Source organism: Miniopterus natalensis, chromosome 19 (genome assembly GCF_054644295.1).
Source record: "Miniopterus natalensis isolate mMinNat1 chromosome 19, mMinNat1.hap1, whole genome shotgun sequence".
Classification (NCBI taxonomy): Eukaryota; Metazoa; Chordata; class Mammalia; order Chiroptera; family Miniopteridae; genus Miniopterus; species Miniopterus natalensis.
The window spans coordinates 1,727,033-1,744,225 of record NC_142099.1 but is presented as its reverse complement, the minus strand read 5'-3'; the positions used below and the strand labels follow the sequence as shown (position 1 = coordinate 1,744,225).

The following is a 17,193-nucleotide window of genomic DNA, read 5'->3' as shown; positions in this document are numbered from 1 at the left end:
CCCCCCACCCCACGCGAGCTCTAGAGCCAAACGTAAGGGGCAACCCTCCAGAGCAGCGTCACATCGCTGAATAGTTATTTTCTAAAAACAGCCACCCGAAGACGCAGCCTAGACGCCGCCGCACCCGCGGCACTCGGCGGCTCCCTGCCCTCCCGGCCGCGGGAGTGTCCCCGGGGGCCCCTCGGTCCAGGCCCGCGCGCCTCTCCCCGCCTGAGGCGCTCCCGAAAGGCAACGTGCGCCCCCGGGGTGCGTGGGGGGGAGCAGCGGCGCCTCGGCCCCCGCCTTTAACCCCGTGCCCGCCCGCCCGGCCCCGCCTTCCACACTCTGCGCCGGAGGCGGGTCCCCAGCGGCGCTCTCCGCCCTTCCTCCCGCCCGCGGAAGAAAAACACGCGGCCGGCCGGGGGCGGGACGGCGGAGGGTGGACCAGGGCCGGGCACGCGCCCCGCGACCCCCGCTGCCCGCGCCCAGCCGCGCGCCCGAGTCTCAGGGCGGAGCGCGAGGCCCCGCCCCTGGGCGTGTCCGCCGAGAGTTAGCCCCGCCCCGGGGCGGGTCCTGCTTGTTAGCCCCGCCCACGGGCGTGTTCTCCCAACTAGCTCCGCCGCGGGGGCGCGTCCTGCCGTGTTGGCCCCGCCCGTGGGCGTGTCCCCCGGAGCTGGCCCTACCCGAGGCGGCCCTCTCCTGGTTGTCCCGCCCCCTGGGCGTGTCCCCCGCGCGCCCCGCAGCCCGCGCCCCGCCCCGCGCTGCCCCGCCTCCCGCCCCGCCCCGCGCGCCGGCCCCGGGCTTCCTCCTTCCCCGGGCGCTCCGCACAGCTGCCCCGAGCCCGAGGCCGCCCGCAGGGTCCGTCTCCCGCGAGCCCCGACCGCCGACGCCGCCATGGCCCCTGTGCTCAGCAAGGACGCGCCGGACATCGAGGTGCGGGCTGCGCGCGGGCCCCGGGTGGGGGCGTCCCCGCCGGTGGGGGCCGGGAAGGCCCGCGGCCACCGCTGGGCCGCGAGGAGCGGGAGACGCGGGACCTGCGTCCGCGGGCGGCCTGCGTGGTGGCCGGGGCGTCCCGGGGGTGGAGGGGTGCCCTTGGCGCGGGACGGGCTGTGACTGCGGGGGGCGGTCAGGGAGCCCGTCCTGTCCTGAGTGGGGCTGAAGGGACGCGGGTTGCAGACAGGTGGCCTGCGCCCGACAGCAGCGCCCGTCCCCGGCGCCCGCTCCTCCCGCTTCGCCCCCTGCCTGCCTTGGGGACACCTGCCTGCTGCCCCGCTGCGGTGCCCGAACCTGAGCGGTGGCCGGGGCGCGGCGGGGGGAGAAGGCCGGCCCGCGGGCCAGACGGCTCCTGCCGAGGGGTCACGGAGCGTGGGGAGAGGGGCGCGGAGTGCTGGGCACTGGGCTCGCCCCGCTCTCGGCAGCTCCGCTTTCCTCTGGCCCTGCTTCTGTAAGATGCCACCTTTCTCTCTGGATGCAAAGTCCCACCTGGAGTGACCGTGTCCTGCGAGTTCCCCCGGGACCGTGACGTGTGCGCTGCAAGGACTGGGGGCAGGCGGGGGCCCTGGACCTCCCCGCGCGCCAGCGTGTCCGAGCCACCCGCCTGCTGTTCCGTTTCGCGCTGTGTTGTGTTTGGGGTTGTCTTTAGGGGTGTCTCCTACTCGGGTGAGACGTGCGTCCTTTAGAAATGACAAAAGTGCCCCTTTCTTCCGTGCTGCCAAGTGGCTGGAGCAAAAGTTGGAAACCACCTGTTTTGCAGAGCAGCTGCTGCCGCCACGTGTTGCCGCTATTGTTGAGCTGAAAGAGCCTCCGTGGGCCTTGGAAAAATTCATCCTAGTGTCAAAGCCCAAGTGCACTGTGTGGGCCTGTCCTGTTCACTTACTTGTGGTTTCTCTTGCGGATAACTTACTTTTCCACTTGGGTCAACATGGCATATTTAATCCAATTTTATTTATGTCTGCAAAGGGGTAAAAGAGACTTGATTTACCCTATGGTCCTCTTTGGCCTTGTTACTTTGACCTAACCCCACCCCCTCCCCCTTTTCCCGCTGCTAAGTCAACAATAGCAAAGTTGGGCAGCATTCAGGCAGCTCTGGTTTTAGAAACAAGAGTGTCAGAGGGCAGGTGGCTTTTGGCCTTTGAATTCCAGGGCGGTATGTTGTTTGCTTAGCTGCTTTCTTTCTGTCTCTCTTGCGTTTGTCTTGGAAATCAGTTCTTAACCACATTACACTAAGGGAAAAAATGGGAGCGAAACACAAGTGACTGGCTCAGTGTCGTACATCGTTTCATCCTAGACGGTGCCCTGACCACAGGTTGAGCCCATAATCTTGACATAGGGGGGTGACGCTTCAACCAGCTGAGCCACCTGGCCAGGGCTCACTCCACTTCTCTGGTGTGTCCTCAGTTATCCGTGTCAGTGGGAGGGGAACAGGCACTGAACAGAAGTAAACTCTTCGGAAACCGTTCTTAGTTGCTTTTCGGTGTGCTGAGGTTACACCTGTTACCAATCCAAACTGTCGTACTGTGAAGGCGCTGCCGAGGTCAGGGAGGGCCGTGGATGGCATTCCTTGTAACCCCCTTTGAAGCCTTCCCAGGAGACTTTGTATCCAAAGTCATCCTTGACAAAATTCAACTGTATCCAACGAGGAAGCCCACCCAGTCAAACTTCTGTAAAACTAGGTGGCTGCTGGTGGTGGTGAGCTCTGGAGCACAAGACTAGTTATTCCATTGGCGTTGATTTTCCTCGTAGTGTTCTGTATTTTTGCTTTTTAACATGTTTGTTCTTTCGTCTGACCAGATGTCAACTTTCGACACTTACTAATTACCTTCATTGAACAGATTATGTAAATGTGACTTGAGAAGCTGGGTAACTTGCCAGCGGTCACAGGGCTGAAAATGGGTGGAAAGAGACCTCAACGCAGGCAGGTAGCTCCAAGCTAAATTGCTATTCCACCCCCCCCCCCCCCCGTACTGCTTTCATAATCGTAAGTCAAGGTCCATCCCTTGACTTACGTTAATGAGTAGTGAGGGGTCATAAACTCAATTTTTCAAATTTACCCTGAATAAAGAGGAATTTCACTCCATCATCCACAAAACCACAAAGCATTTCTGGTCAAATAAAACCAGTACCAAATGACTTATCCCGTGGATTCTACTCATTGGAGAAGATAATGGAGAGTTTTTTGTTTATTAATCAGGAAAATAAGATAAAATGATAGATTTGGAAAATGGGACTATGATGGAAACAAGTTGGAGAGAGTAAATTTTAAGGAGCATTTTGACAAAAGGAAAGACATGAATTACAGATTGGTAGAGATGGCAGATGATTATTCCAGAGTGCCCTGGGTCAGAGCTCCTTTTGGCCCTGGGAGGGAAGCAGGTCCGGAATCCAGGGGCGAGAAGAAGGACCCAGCTTAGCCGGAGCCATGGGTTACTTGTTTACTTAAACTTGTGTGTGTTTTACGCTGTACAAGGACCAGCCCCCCCTTGCCCTCTCCTATGGGCTACGTGCCACAGTCTATGGAAAGGCTAGCTCAACTTGCTAAGGCTTTTAATTTTTTTTTTTAAATCCTCACTTGAGGATATTTTTTCCATTGATTTCTAGAGAGAGTGGGAGGGAGGGAGGGAGGAGGGGTGACGAAAGAGAGAGAGAGACACATGGATTGGTTGCCTCCTGCACACCCCAACCCGGGGCCAGGAACCTGCAGCCAAGGCACGTGCCCTTGACCAGGGGTCCGACCCGTGACCCTTTGGTCCGAGGGTTGATGTTCTCACCACTGAAACACACTGGCCAGGGCTAATAATTTTTTTAAAATAATTTTTGAACTTTAAACTGGTTTTGTGAGTTTCAGTTGCCCTCCCCACTTTAAGCTGCTCCTCGGAACGTACTTTGTTTTAAAGTGTTTCTCCTTTCTAAGGAATTTAGCTGGGCAGTAGAAGTGGGTCTGATTGTGCGATTTGGGGAGTTACTTCACCCAGGGATGTACCTGTCTTTGTACGGGACATCACATTTCTCTAGCTAAGCATGGTCTTGTATATATTTCAATACAGTGAAAAAAGATTCCACCTCCTACATATGAATCCAGATGAGTGGTTTCAGTAGTTTAATTAAAAACTGCGAGATTAATGACTAGAGATGAATCTATCGCTAGGGAGGTTTTCAGTTTGGATCTGCTTAATCTTAATCAGAGCAGGTAGTGTTGACTGATTGCTTAATTGTAAAAGTGGGCTGGAATTCAGTAGCCTCCTTTCTTACATTCTGGAAGAAAAATCCAGGTTCGGAAAGCTGAACGTTTACAGTTAGGAATTCATAAAAATGTATAAAAATTCTGAGAAATCCAGAGCCAAAAATTTGCTGAGGTAATTGCGTGATCTTTAAGCAGTCCCGTCTTTCCTTAACTGTGAATACAGCATTTTTACCAACCTCTGGATATAAACAGGCAACACCACAGGAACTGAAAATTAGACATTCCAGCCGGGTAAACAGGTCTGGTCCCAGTGGGAGAATTCTAATAATTAACATCATCAATTAAAAATTAGAAACATGAAAATTAAAGACAATGAGACTAAAAAAAATTAAGTAATAATAATGAAAAAAAAAATAAGAGATGGACCAGGCCTCAGTGAGCTAAAGAGGAGACTGGAAAGTAGGATTTTATTTTTCTGCTCCTCAGCTGTATGGACTCAGTGGCCGATATGGGCACAAAGCCTTTAGTCCTTACGACTGTAAGGAAAATTCTGTGTCACCTACACTGTGCCTTAGTTCAAAAACATTTGTTAAGCTTAAGATGATAAATTTATGTATAACCAGGATTTGATCTTCAAATGTGACATGTTTACCTTCATTTGCTCTGTACGCCCTGTGTGGAGACGGAGGTGTTCCCGGCCTCCAGCGTCAGCGGTGCAGTCAAGCCAGTGACAGCACCTCGGTAACTCCTCCTAGGCCTGTGTCTTTCCTGTGGTTTACAATTATGATTATTATGGCTTCCGTAGCTTTTGATTCAAATGTTATACCAGCAGATGTGAGACATCTGCATTTAACTCAACATATAGCTTTCCCTTTAGACCAAACAGATATCTATTGATGTTAGGAACTCAGTACTTTTGTAGAAAGTTACCTATTTTGTATGTCACAAAATCAAGCTTCATTCTATGGTTTAAATAAAGCACTATATTAAAACAGGCATGGGTTCAAATCCTGGCTCTATTATTTTATTTTATTTTATTTTATTTTATTATTTTATTTTATTATTTTATTTTATTATTTTATTTTATTATTTTATTATTTTATTTTAAACCCTCACCCAAGGACATGCTTAGAGAGATGGAGAGAGAAAAAGGGGGGGGAGGAGAGAGAAACATAGATCCATACGTTCCCCTACCTGGGGTCGAACCCACAACCTAGGTAGGTGCCCTCACCTGGAATGGAACTGGCAACCTTTTGGTGCACAGGACAGCACTCAACCAACTAGGCCACTCCAGCTGGGCCTGGCTCTGTTAATTGTTTATTTGTGTCATTGTGGTCCAGCCCTTACCTGGACTTTCATCTCTTCTTCTGTCCGGGGGATTTAATCTTAATTATTTCTTGCAGTAGCTGTAAGGGTTAATTGGAGTCCTGCACATAGGATGCCTGAGACAGCATCTGTCACAGAGAACGCATGCTTCTTAAATGGCTGTACCAATTTTAAATATTATTGCATGTATCGTGTGTGTTATAGAAACATCATTTGGGTAGAATTTTGTTCAACTCCAAGAATTAACGGGTGATACCACAGTCTGTAAAAATACGTTACAGGAGGGGAGAGTTAATGAAGCTGAAAGAATTATGAGGGAGGCTCGTGATAGAGTCAAAGCTAGGGGAAATTTCCTGAATTCTGGTTGTCAGTGTTGCCAACGAGATGGGGCAGTTTCTGAAATTCAGGTCAAATGAAAGAGACCCACTTGTTTTACTTTTTTATTTTAATTTTGTAAAATATTTTTCCTACCTTCAGCATTGCCAGCCCTCTAGTGTTAGCTGCCGGAGAGCTGAAGGAAGTAGCTGGCATCCGCTCGTCCGCGCAGGGTGATCCACGTCTGACGTGCGGGGAGCTACGAGTCACCCCAGGACGGACCCCTGACTCTCCTGTTTTACTGCAGTGGGTTGAGTCTTCCGTGGTTTTGCGGGTGTTTTTGAGACTAGCTCAGGATGAATGCATTAGTGAAAATTGTTCTTTGGCATTCTCGATGATATTTAGAAGGGAATTGGAGTTACCTTTTCTGAAAATAAATCCCGACACAATTATTAAAAAAACCAACTCATTGCTTTTTTGTACAAAGTGGACTGAGCTTTAGCTTCTCTAAGCAAGCGTATTAGCTTCACAGAAAGTTTTTGCGAGACTTCTGAGCACACGCTGTGCACACTACATCCCTGCACACACTGTACGTGTTGGTAAATAACTTTTTCACGTCTGAGGAGGAGGGGAGGGGGTTGGAGATCCACAACCTATTTTGCACCAGGAAAAGGTAAACCGTGGCCGTTCTGAGCTACGATTTAGAGAATGAACCTTCGGCACTAGATGCTAATAATTTTATTTCTTGGAGAATCTCAGCTTGGTTGGGTGGTAGCGCTCACACTGCTTGTCCTTCCTGTCTCCCTCGTGATAATTAAAGTGACAGTCTGTGTCCCTACCTCCCAGGTGCTTGGAAATTGATATCATGAGTGCTTATGGATGTCCCCCGGAGGCACTGCTCACTGGGCCTCTTTGAAAAAAATCTCTTCATCAATAATGAAGCCCCGAGGGCCACTTCTCAGGGGACCCACGCAAAATTACATTTCAACTCCCGGCCTGATTTATACAGATGGAGCTCCGCCTGGCCCATGTTTTATTACCCAGCACTCTCCGCACAGCCTCCTCTCCCCCCTGAACCTTCACATCTCCCCCAAAACTTCACCCCTGCACCCCGATTTTCAACTTGTTTTTCCTGCCCAGGATTGTCTCATCTGAGTGGGTCTTTGTGAAATCTTTGGGAAACCCTCTGAATGATATTAAACATGGCCTGTAGTAGTGTGCTGACACTTGAAACACGTTAGTCTAATGTAAAGCCCCCCTGAAAATCTTCAGCAGAACGACAGAGGAGAAGGCCGAGGACTAGATTTAATTAAAACCAGCCTTCCGGGGGAGGGGCAAGCCCGGGGATAGTGTCTGCTCCACACGTGGAGCGGGGCTCCTTGCCCTCTGACCTTGTGGAAATCATTCAGCCTCTGCGAAGATTTGGTTGACTCCTCGGTGAGCTTGCCATTGATCAGTCTTCTAAGGATGGTTTGTGATGAAACAGGGCAGCGGTCAAATCGTTGGGAGATGTGAGCTGCCTGTTGGCAGGCCGGGCGGGGCCGAGTGACCCGCGCACACCGGCCGGGAGCGTCTGCCGGACTCGCCCCCGGGGATTCGTGCCCCCTCCCTTCGCTTTTTACATCACACGAATGAGCAAAACCTACGTTTCTCCTGGGCTCACAGAAAAAGTCTGTTTCTTCCCCATGTGGCCGGGGCTCTGTGAGGGGCACCTGGAATTGATGTATTCGTAGTTCTCTCGGATAATACCCGTTTTAGGTCGGACTAAAGACCAGAGGTTTCAGTCAAAATCATGCCCCTGCTGAGGCAGTTTCTTGCACGTGTTTGTTGATTGATAACTGTCGGTGGAAACCCGAGTGCAATTGGGGGGTCCCTGGCCCCACAGGGAATTCCAGTCACTTTTTGGCGACTCCTTGCTCCCCAGTGACCCCAAAGCTTTGGGGAATCTTTTAAATATTCTTCAAGGACAAATATTGGGGAGTGCTGGCGTCAGACATTTCAGATCCTCTATAATTCAAAGAAGAAAGGCATTTAATTCTCCCCCTCGCAGATCTGTGGGGTTAGAGCATAACAACCTTCGCAGCAAAATGCTCTTTCCGAGGTTAATTTTCATTAAACTTTTTTTATTCCCTTGATTTAATTTTTAAATTATTTTTCACGATCATTAGAGAAGATTGAAACCATGTAGAAAAGACAAAAGGGGAAAGAAGACCCCAGACACACAGTCACACCACCCAGAGGGGCCCCACTGACGCAGTGCAGTCCTTTTTCATGCGGGTTTCCCCCAAATAGCTTTAATCGTACACAGTTTCATATCTGCTGCTTATCCTATCAGAAGTATCTGCTCACAGCCTTACTAACTTTAACAGTAGTTTTAGGCCCTGTCTGGGGAGCTCTGTTGGTTAGAGCATCGTTCCCACGTGCAAGGCTGTGGGTGCTGTCCCGGGGCCCGGCGGGTGGTAGGAGAGGCCGCCGGTCGATGTTTCTATCACATCAGTTTCTCTCTCCCCCCCTCCCCCTTCCCCTCTCTCTAAAATCAACAGAACAAATCCTCAGGTGAGAATTAAAAAAAGAAATCTGAGATAGTTGTCTTTGTGATACTGTTAAGCACGTTGTTTCCAGTCCTCTGCGTTTTCGCTTCGCTTCACAGTAAATTCTACCAGAGGTGTGGCCACCGTCGGGTTTGCATCCTTGAGTCGGGGCACGTGTCTTAAGCAGCACGAACGTGGCCCACAGACAACCTGTTACGTGATTATGTAGCACCCTCGTTAGTTCCCAGCTGTCTTCCATTAAGTCACATGCTCTTCTGTGCCAGCCCCCAAACCTTAATTATAGCTAATCCCTATCACCCCTGGGGAAATGTTCGTACCTTCGAGTAAGTTCAAGCGCCAGGAAGGCTGAAGGAACGTACGTGGGCTGTGGGCCGTGGGCCGTGGGCCGTGGGCCGTGGGCCGTGGGCCGGACGTGCCTTTTATCCAGCACCTGGAGGTTATTACAGTTACTTCTCTCGAGACAGGATAACACCCGATTGTTTCCTAGCCGCATGCCCTGCGAAAGAGAAGCCTTCAGAGGTGAAGGCTCTGTGTAGCTGCTCCTTTGACAAAATAGTCTGTGAATCAAATAATAAAGAAATCTCACTAGACGCTGAATGCTACTAATTTGGGGAAATTATTACTCATTACACAGCGATGCAACTGCTTAGAATTTGTTTTCAGCATGAATCTGCACGGTGACAGCTGAAGGGTAAGGCGCTTTGTGTCGAAGGTGACGCTGATAATTGACTCACCTCGAGATGAAGAGTATTTCCATGGCAATGGAAAACCCGTAACGCTTAGAGGATTAATTTAAATGTAGGGATCATGCAGTCTGTCTTGGGGAAATAAAAGAAATCTCGCTTCCTCCAGCTCCTCTGAAGCTGAACTTCTGACCTGTGACGTCGCGCTCAGCTCTCATTACTCATCCGTTTCCTGATTTTCGCTCCATCTGTACTTTTAATATGGCTACGGATCAGAATTAGGGTGGGAGGCGATGTAAAATAACGGATCACTCACAACATTTGAAAATATTTGGGCGCTTCCTTGTAGTAATTTTCTTTGTATGAATTTGGGGATGGGATGGAGTCAGGAGCCTTGGCCCTGACCTTGGTGGCCTTTAACTTGGGGTGTCCGTTTACCGTACTGGTCCTGTCTGTCCATGGGCATCCCTTACGGCCCTGACGCCGAGCGGGTGCAGTTCAGTTCAGCGCAAGCTTCCTTTATATTCGGCCCCACACAAGGCACTGAAAATACTGCGGGGAGTCCTCGCCGGTCATTGCACTCCACAAGCTCAGAGTCCAGTGGGACAGACAGACCTGTGAACAGAACGTTTCAGACAGTGTGGATTTCAGTGGAAACGCACGGCCTGATCATGCATGTAAAATTTTTATGAATCGAAAGTGTTAAGCATGCAGTTTCTGTTATCATGGAAGCAGCGTTACTTGACATTTCTGAGCTGTGAACTCTATTTTTGGTACCAGAGCATCTGTGGTTTCTTCACAATTAAGGAAAAAAGTCTTAGCTTTTCAGATAAGACGTCTGGATTTAATTCAAATCCAACAATTGAAAGGCACTCGAAACACGCTCTCTCTCACTGTCAATTTTTTTTTAGCTTCTATGTCGTTTCTAAGATGACACCGGTGTTCAAGTGAAGTGCCAAGAGGAACAGAATACTTTTTCCCCTCCCTCGTTCTATATCCCCACTTTTATTTTTGGTAGTTACCCTCCCCTTGTAATCACACGAGAGGTCCATTTATTTTTCTGCACTTCACAACATATATCCGTGGTCATCGACTCCGCTAGAGCTTGCTTGTCAGTAATTCTAAGTGTTGCCGCTTTCTCTTTATTTAAACCAACACCAGGTAACCCATGTGCGCCAGGTGGGTCGTTAGACGCTGCGGCTAACAGAGACACGACCGGCCTTTGCTTTAAGGTCTGACTTCCCGTCTTGGCTGCGTTGCTGTCAGCCCCAAAGAAAAACCGATTCCATGACTTACATGGCCTACCCGGCAATCCTGGAGTCACAGGCACTAAAATAAACACGGAGCTAAGGCCGTGGCTGCCCGCGGAGAGAGCACAGAGTCGGGATTTACAGTGTAGAGTCTGAAGCCAGGAGAGCGGGTCAGGGTCCCTGTCCCCTCTGGACTCGCGACTCAGCCTCCTTACAATTTTGTCTCTTTATCTGTAAACTTTCGAGGATAATACTAACAGCATCGTAGGACCGTGGTGACGAAAAACACGTGGAGCGGTGCCTGGCGTGCGAGTAGCCCCCGTTTGACAGCAGCTACTGATAAACAGTCATTCAGTGCAAGAGCTTTAGAAAAACGTGTCTGTGTTTTGTTTTGTTTTTCAAATAAGAGCCATCATAAAATTTAGAGAAAGAGTTGGACTCTCTTCTTGTTTAAAACATGTATCAGGCTGAGCCCCAATCCTGAGATTAATAGAATGTGGGTAGAGACAGTGCACCCTGAGAGCGCAGAAGTGTGTTCTGCGCCCGGCCGGGGGGAGGGGTTTCACGCAGTCTGTGTGGATCCGGGGGGGGGGTCACACGCAGGGGGTGGCTATGGAAAGTTTCCAGAAAACAGTTTACAAAGGAACAGCGGGCAGATTTTTATTCACACCATTGCTCCATCTTGTAAAGAATTCATATCAGTTCAAACGGAGCGACCTATTAGCAGCCGATCAATGGGGATGAAAATGAATCTTTTTCTTTTTTTTTTTCTTTGCTGGCACAACAACATTTCCATTGATCATTTCTTGAAATGAGTAATTTTTGGTTTAGGATTTTTGACATCTTGATGGATTTCAAGAAAAATACTAACTTATGCTGATGTGATTTCCCATTTGTCTTTTAAGTACATAAGCCAAATGGTCCCCTCTTGACACGTGGATACACTCTGCTGGGCCGGCGTGCTCCCGGGTGATCCCGCTCAGCGCTCCCCACACCTGGTTGGCACCAGAATCACCGTGGGCGCTGCGCACACCAGATTGTGAGGCGTGTTATTAAAAACGTGAATGGAAGTGGCTGGAACGAGACAGTAATTGATGTCCTCCCCATGGAAGGAGTGTGGGGCTTGCGGCACCTTTCCTGGTCGGCAGGTTTCTGTCCTTCCCCCCTGGCGTCTCCTCAAGTCCACCGCACGGTTCACGTTGGAAGTTAGGGCCCCGCAAGGAGCAAGGAAGGGGAGAGAGGAGTGCGCCCCCCCCTTTAATGAGAGGTCCCCAGACACCCACACTCCTGAACACAGCTCACTGGCTGGAACTTAGCTGAAGATAAACGTGAGCGGAGAGATCCCTTTACTGGCATTTCTTAGACGGTTTCTAGGTTTCTTGTCAAGGTCCCTTTGCCGGGTTAAGCTGCGTGGGAGGGAGGGAGGAACCACGGAACCTCGGTTCTCTTGGCCCTGCTCCCAGGTCCGCTCAAGGTGGAGTCACGGGGGTTGGCTCACAGTTTTCTGCCTGGGTCCTCAAGGCCACTCTCGGGCACGTTGATTCACTGGAAGGGGCCACAGCCCTCAGAAGTTGTGAGGTTCACGGTCACTGTTTATTGCAATGAAAACTAGATTAGACCCAACCAAGAGGAAAGGCACCTGGGTCAAAATCCAGAGGGAACCAGGTACATGGTTCCAGGTGTCCTCAGTTCCCCCGGAGACGCCGTGTGACACGTCCCCAGCCGAGCCTCGGTGTCCTGGGTTTTTACTGGGCACCAGTCATAGAGGCATCGAGCGAGCACGGCATCATCGACTCAGTTACTCAGGCTCCGACCAGCAGGGAGAAAGCAGACGTCCCTCTGGTCCCCCTGGTCCCTCTGGTCCCTCTGGTCGCTCAAACTATCTGCCCCAACTGGTCTCGCAGAGCCCGGGGTCGCTCAAACTATCTGCCCCGACTGGTCTCGCAGAGCCCGGGGCCTTCAGCACAAACCCTCTGGCCAGATGGAGCATTCCCCAAACACTTTCCTGGGGTCGGTCAAGGGCCCCTCCTGAAAACAGGCCTTTTGAAGGAATGTGCAGGATTTGAGCAACGCGGACCCACTGAATTAACCTGTTGCCTGCCTAAATTTCCACCGGAAACGATAAAACAGAAACAAAATATACGAAACAGTGGCCGTCAGGCAACAAGAGAGAGTTATCCCCGAGAGACGGTAAACCTGGGGAACCAGTGTAGCGCAGTACAGTGTTTAATTGTAACTGAAAAGTCATGAAAGGCATTATTTTTATATCTTACTTTAGGTGTAAATTTAAATTGTTTAAAGCGAGATAGTTATGCCCCAAAGTTGGAATTGCTGAGATATATTTATCTGACTTCATACTGCGTATTTTCCACTAGCTAATATTACTTTTAAATGACTGACTGTGGTTCTCTGGAGGCACTCAGAGGGCATTGAGAGTACAGATATTGGGTGGTGAATACATAATACAGTGTACAGGTGATGTGGAATTGTGCGCCTAAACCTGTATAATTTTGCTAACCAATGTCACCCCAATAAATTCAATAATGAAGGAAAAAATAAAATAAAATGGAATCCCAATTAAAAAAAAATACAAGATTTCACTATTAAGAGAAGAAAAGTGGCTTAAATAGTAATTAATACATGAATTTTACATTATTTAAAATATTTATACACAAAAACATAACCTTTCTAATAGAACTGATCTAATTTCAGGTGTAGATTTGATTTCTCCCCATTTTAGAAGCTTTCTATGAAACCAAGCGTGTTTCTCCACATCAGTAAATCCCCTTTGAAACACGATTGTTCATAGGTGCGTATATTACTCCACTGCCGACAAACCATAATTTAACTTTTGTCTTCCTGCCCTATACTTTCCAGCTCTTTATTGTTATAAATAACAAACTATCCTTTCTCTTAAAAGTATTTCTTGAAAGCCGTCCTGGTTATTTTACAGATTTCAACAGAAACGTTAAAATAAACATCCTTCAAGTAGGGCCCTTCCCAGAGGCGCCTCCCAGGCCACCCGCGTTCCTCTGGGATCCCACTAAACGGCCTCCTTTGTATTCACCCCGTGGACTTCCTCCCCTTCTCTTGTGCAGGGACCACGCCTTTCATACGTTGGAGGTTTCTGTGTTGTGTAATGAAACCCAAACTTTTGACCCCGGAGCAGTTTAAGGACAGAAAGCCGCAAGCAGCTGGCTTGTGTTCCTGCCGGAGCCTGTTGCTGACGTCAGGTGACTGCACAGCCCGGGCCTGCGGAGAGCGAGGAGGAGCCCGGCCCCCTCGCCTTGGAGCCGTTAATGAGTCTGTGGCCCGAAGTGTCTGCACCCGGCGGCCGGCACGCCTTGTGCCCGGCGACAGAGAGAGCGGGAGGCAGAAAACAGGATTCTGTTTGTTTTGCCAGCACCAAAGTCCTGCTCCCCGGCGGACGTTTCTTGCTGCTTTTTGAGGCTCTTTGGCTAAGGAATGTTTCTAATCAATTGTATTTGTGTTATTTTTACTAAGGGAGTGGTGTGCTTGGTTTCGAGGACAGCGGGCCCTGTAAATGACGCCCTTGCCTTTGAGGGGTTGCTGACAGCCTGGCGGCAGAGGGCGTGTGTGTTAATCAGCGCTTGGTATCACATCCACGCGTCGGATGAATGGCAGGGGTACAACCTACATGGGGGGGCATTTCTTAATTTTTAGAGGACATGGTTCTTCGTTGGAACTTAAAGTTAGCAAATAAACTAACATCAGGTGGCTGCACCCTAGTCAGAGGCGGCGAGCGCGGTGTGGACGCAGGGTTGAACTAGACTCGAGACACAGGGAACCGGCGACGGTGCTTAGGCGCCTGGTGTGTGGTAGGAGTCGCAGGGCCAGCAGGGCCGGACCGCAGCGCCCGGGGGGGCCTTGAGCGTAAACGAGACAGTGACGTGGTGAGTGCGCCGTGCACTTAGGACGCAAGAACCGTCTTAGTTAACTATTTGTTCAATAGCAGTCACTCCGATTCCCGGGGGTTCGTTCACTTCCAGCCGACGAGTTTGTTGGTGTTTTATAAATCCATCGCCTGGGACCCGGCCTTCTTGGGAAGGAAATGCAATGGAAATTCACCTAAACGTGTCGGGCCCCGAGTTCCACGAGTTGCACGCGGCCCTATGTCTGTAAAACGATATGCGCATTGCTGTCTGTATGCAGTGGGTTTTAAAACCTGAATTTGAATTTCCGGGCCCCTTTTCCCGGCCGTATTAACGTGAGAGGAGGAGGTTGCATTTCCGGGCAGCTTGCCTTTGAAGTTGCCGGCTTCGGGCAAAGACCCGCTCCGGGGCCGGTGATGTGGCTTCGCCCGGGTGCATCTCGCTCGCTCTGCTTATTTACAGCTGCCCTTTCACCTGTTCCCTTCACCCTGTGTCATATTCCTGTTTCAAAGAGATGCTTTCGTGCATACATTCAGAACCAGCAGTACAGGGCCACGGGTGGGGCCTAAAGATTTCCATCCGTACTGACTGACGACACGTGGCTTACACTGCACACCCCGCTCCTCACAGTTTCATGTATCATCTCATTTAATCTCCAAAACAACCCCCCGAGGTAGGTACTATTACTAACCACCATCTTATAGTTGAAGAAGTAGAGAGATTGAGAGTTTGCATGACCAGAAAAAAGGGGTAGAGCTAGGAGCTAAGCCCAAGTTTGACCTCCAACACTGTGCAAAGTACTTAGTGAATATTTACTAAAAAGAAAGTTAGAAGACTTAGGACTGGGAGAGACTCCCTCCTCTGCCAGTGATTGGAGTTAGTCTTTGTGCATAAGGGAAAATTGGCCTTTCTATAGGGCTAGTGCAATTAAAAAAAAAAAAAAAAAAAGGAAGGTAAGTTACTTGGAAAGGGAATTCACCCTAAGCGTATAGAAAGAAGCCTAAGCCTGGACAAAGAATGGATGAACATTAAAAAAAAATAAAAAAAAATAAAAATTAGGGAAATGTGGAAGTCTCTTACCAGGATTGCCTGGCGTGGATTTTTAAGACGTTCGGGTTTGAGGTTTTTTATAACTCAGGTGTGGGCCTGGGGTGCAAAATTGTTCCTCCTTCCGCAGCTGACCCAGCCGGAGCCTGACCCCGTCAGTGATGAGCTTATCGGGAACCCAGGTGCTCTGGTGGATCCCTAAGATACGTCCCCAAATTCACCCTACCCCATGGCCAGCGATGGACAGGGCGGGGGGGGGGGGGTAACTGCCTGAGGCTGGGCCCCTAAGCATGAGGCTGTTGAGCATGTTTGGTTTTCTATGGATCAACACTTGTTACATTGTTGCCTGGATGAAGCAACGAATATTGATCGAGTGCATGACACAGTAGGCGTTTCTGTTTTCCTTGTAGCTGAGCATGTTTATTGAGGGGAAAATGGCAGCATGATACGTTTTATCATAATCTAAGTACTTAGGCCCAATTATCAACGGGAGAAAAGCCTGGTTTTTATTGTTGTTATTATATTTTTTCACTTGATGCCTTGGAAAGTAGGAGATGACTGACAGCGGACTCAGCATTAGCCATCAAAGGCAAAATTAGGGGTCATTTAAACAAGACACAATGTAGCTCATCAAGTTCAGCTTGTAAATCTAAAATGTCAGTATACAGGTATCGTTTTAAGGGCTCGGGGTTACCGTGAGTAATGACCAGTACTGAAGGGGGAACCTTTGATTATAACCGTAAAGGCGAGGCGTGAAGGGGCCTTAAAGGGCTGGTTATGTCGGAACCCTCAGTGTTGTGGTAGAAGACAAAGCCGTGTGTTCGGGGGGACATCCTGCGGGAGGAGCTCAAGCTCTCAGCCGCTGCGGTTCGGCGACTTCAGGCTGCGCCGTGCTGCTGTGGTTTGAGCGAGGGCCTGCGACGGCGTCGGCGGGGGGCCCCTCGTGCCCGCTTAGCGCAGAAACGCCGGCGGATGCAGGATTCTCAGGACATTGCGACATTCCCGCCACTTCCCAGAACGGTGTTGACAGTGACGACAGCACAGAACCTTTACTCGATCTCTTTCATAAATGTTCCTGGATCACATCCTGTCATTTCTTAAACGAAAACAAGGTAGTGCAGTGAAATTTTCTCAAATCCCGTTCTTCTGCCTCTAGCATGAATCAACTGTACTTTTTTTTACTGTGTGACTGAAAGTGATTGGGAAAGACACATCCTTTGTATGGGAGAAAACGCTCCCTCTGTAAGTGATACACCTCTGATCAGAAGGGGTTAACAGGCCTCTTAACGTGCTCGATTTATCCAGCGAGGGGACCCCGTGGCCCTGCCCGGACCCGGCTCTGGTCTTTTCTCGGGGAGAATGTAATTTAGAGCTCTCCTGCCTCGTTCTGCCAGCTGCTTGGTTATTGATGATATTGACTTTTAGTTTTAAAAAGTCTTGCTTTGGAAAATTGTTTTTAACAGCTCTCAACCACTCATGTCCTGTGTTTTTATTTTATCTCACTTTTCATTTGGGATATTATTAAGTCAAATCCTTGGTAACTGTTCTCCACAATTCAATTTATTTTTACCCGAGATCCATTGAATTCAAGTCACTGCCTTTTCGCAAAAGGTTAACCCAATATTTCATGTTATGCTTTCTACTTATGCTACGTAAAGGAAAAGTCACTGTGATAAGCAGCCAATAAATTGTATTCAGAATGTTTCTTCTCAAAACTTACATTACTCTGCCGAAATAGATAAACATAATCATTTATCACAATAGGGATTGTGGAACTAAAAACTAAAATAAATGCAGCCGTGTTTCTTGCATGTTACCCAGACTTCTCCCTCCCTCCCTCCCTCCCTCCCTTCATCTTTAAATGCTGACCACAATAACTACCTTTAAAAAATGTCACCTTTTTATTTATCAGTTTGGATTAATATGAGATTAGTAATGGTTCAAGGTTAAATAACTAGACAAAAAAAA

The 17,193-nt window shown here is 49.3% G+C and overlaps 1 protein-coding gene across 1 annotated transcript in view; it reads left to right on the top strand.

Annotated features, from left to right (window-relative positions):
* The first annotated feature begins 839 nt into the window (after positions 1-839).
* Positions 840-17,193, top strand: part of DPYD (dihydropyrimidine dehydrogenase) — a 319,890-nt gene continuing 303,536 nt past the window's right edge. The window contains exon 1 of the mRNA XM_087827593.1: positions 840-912. Coding sequence (XP_087683719.1) covers positions 874-912 — 39 coding nt within the window. The 5' untranslated portion in view covers positions 840-873. The remainder of the gene's footprint in view (positions 913-17,193) is intronic.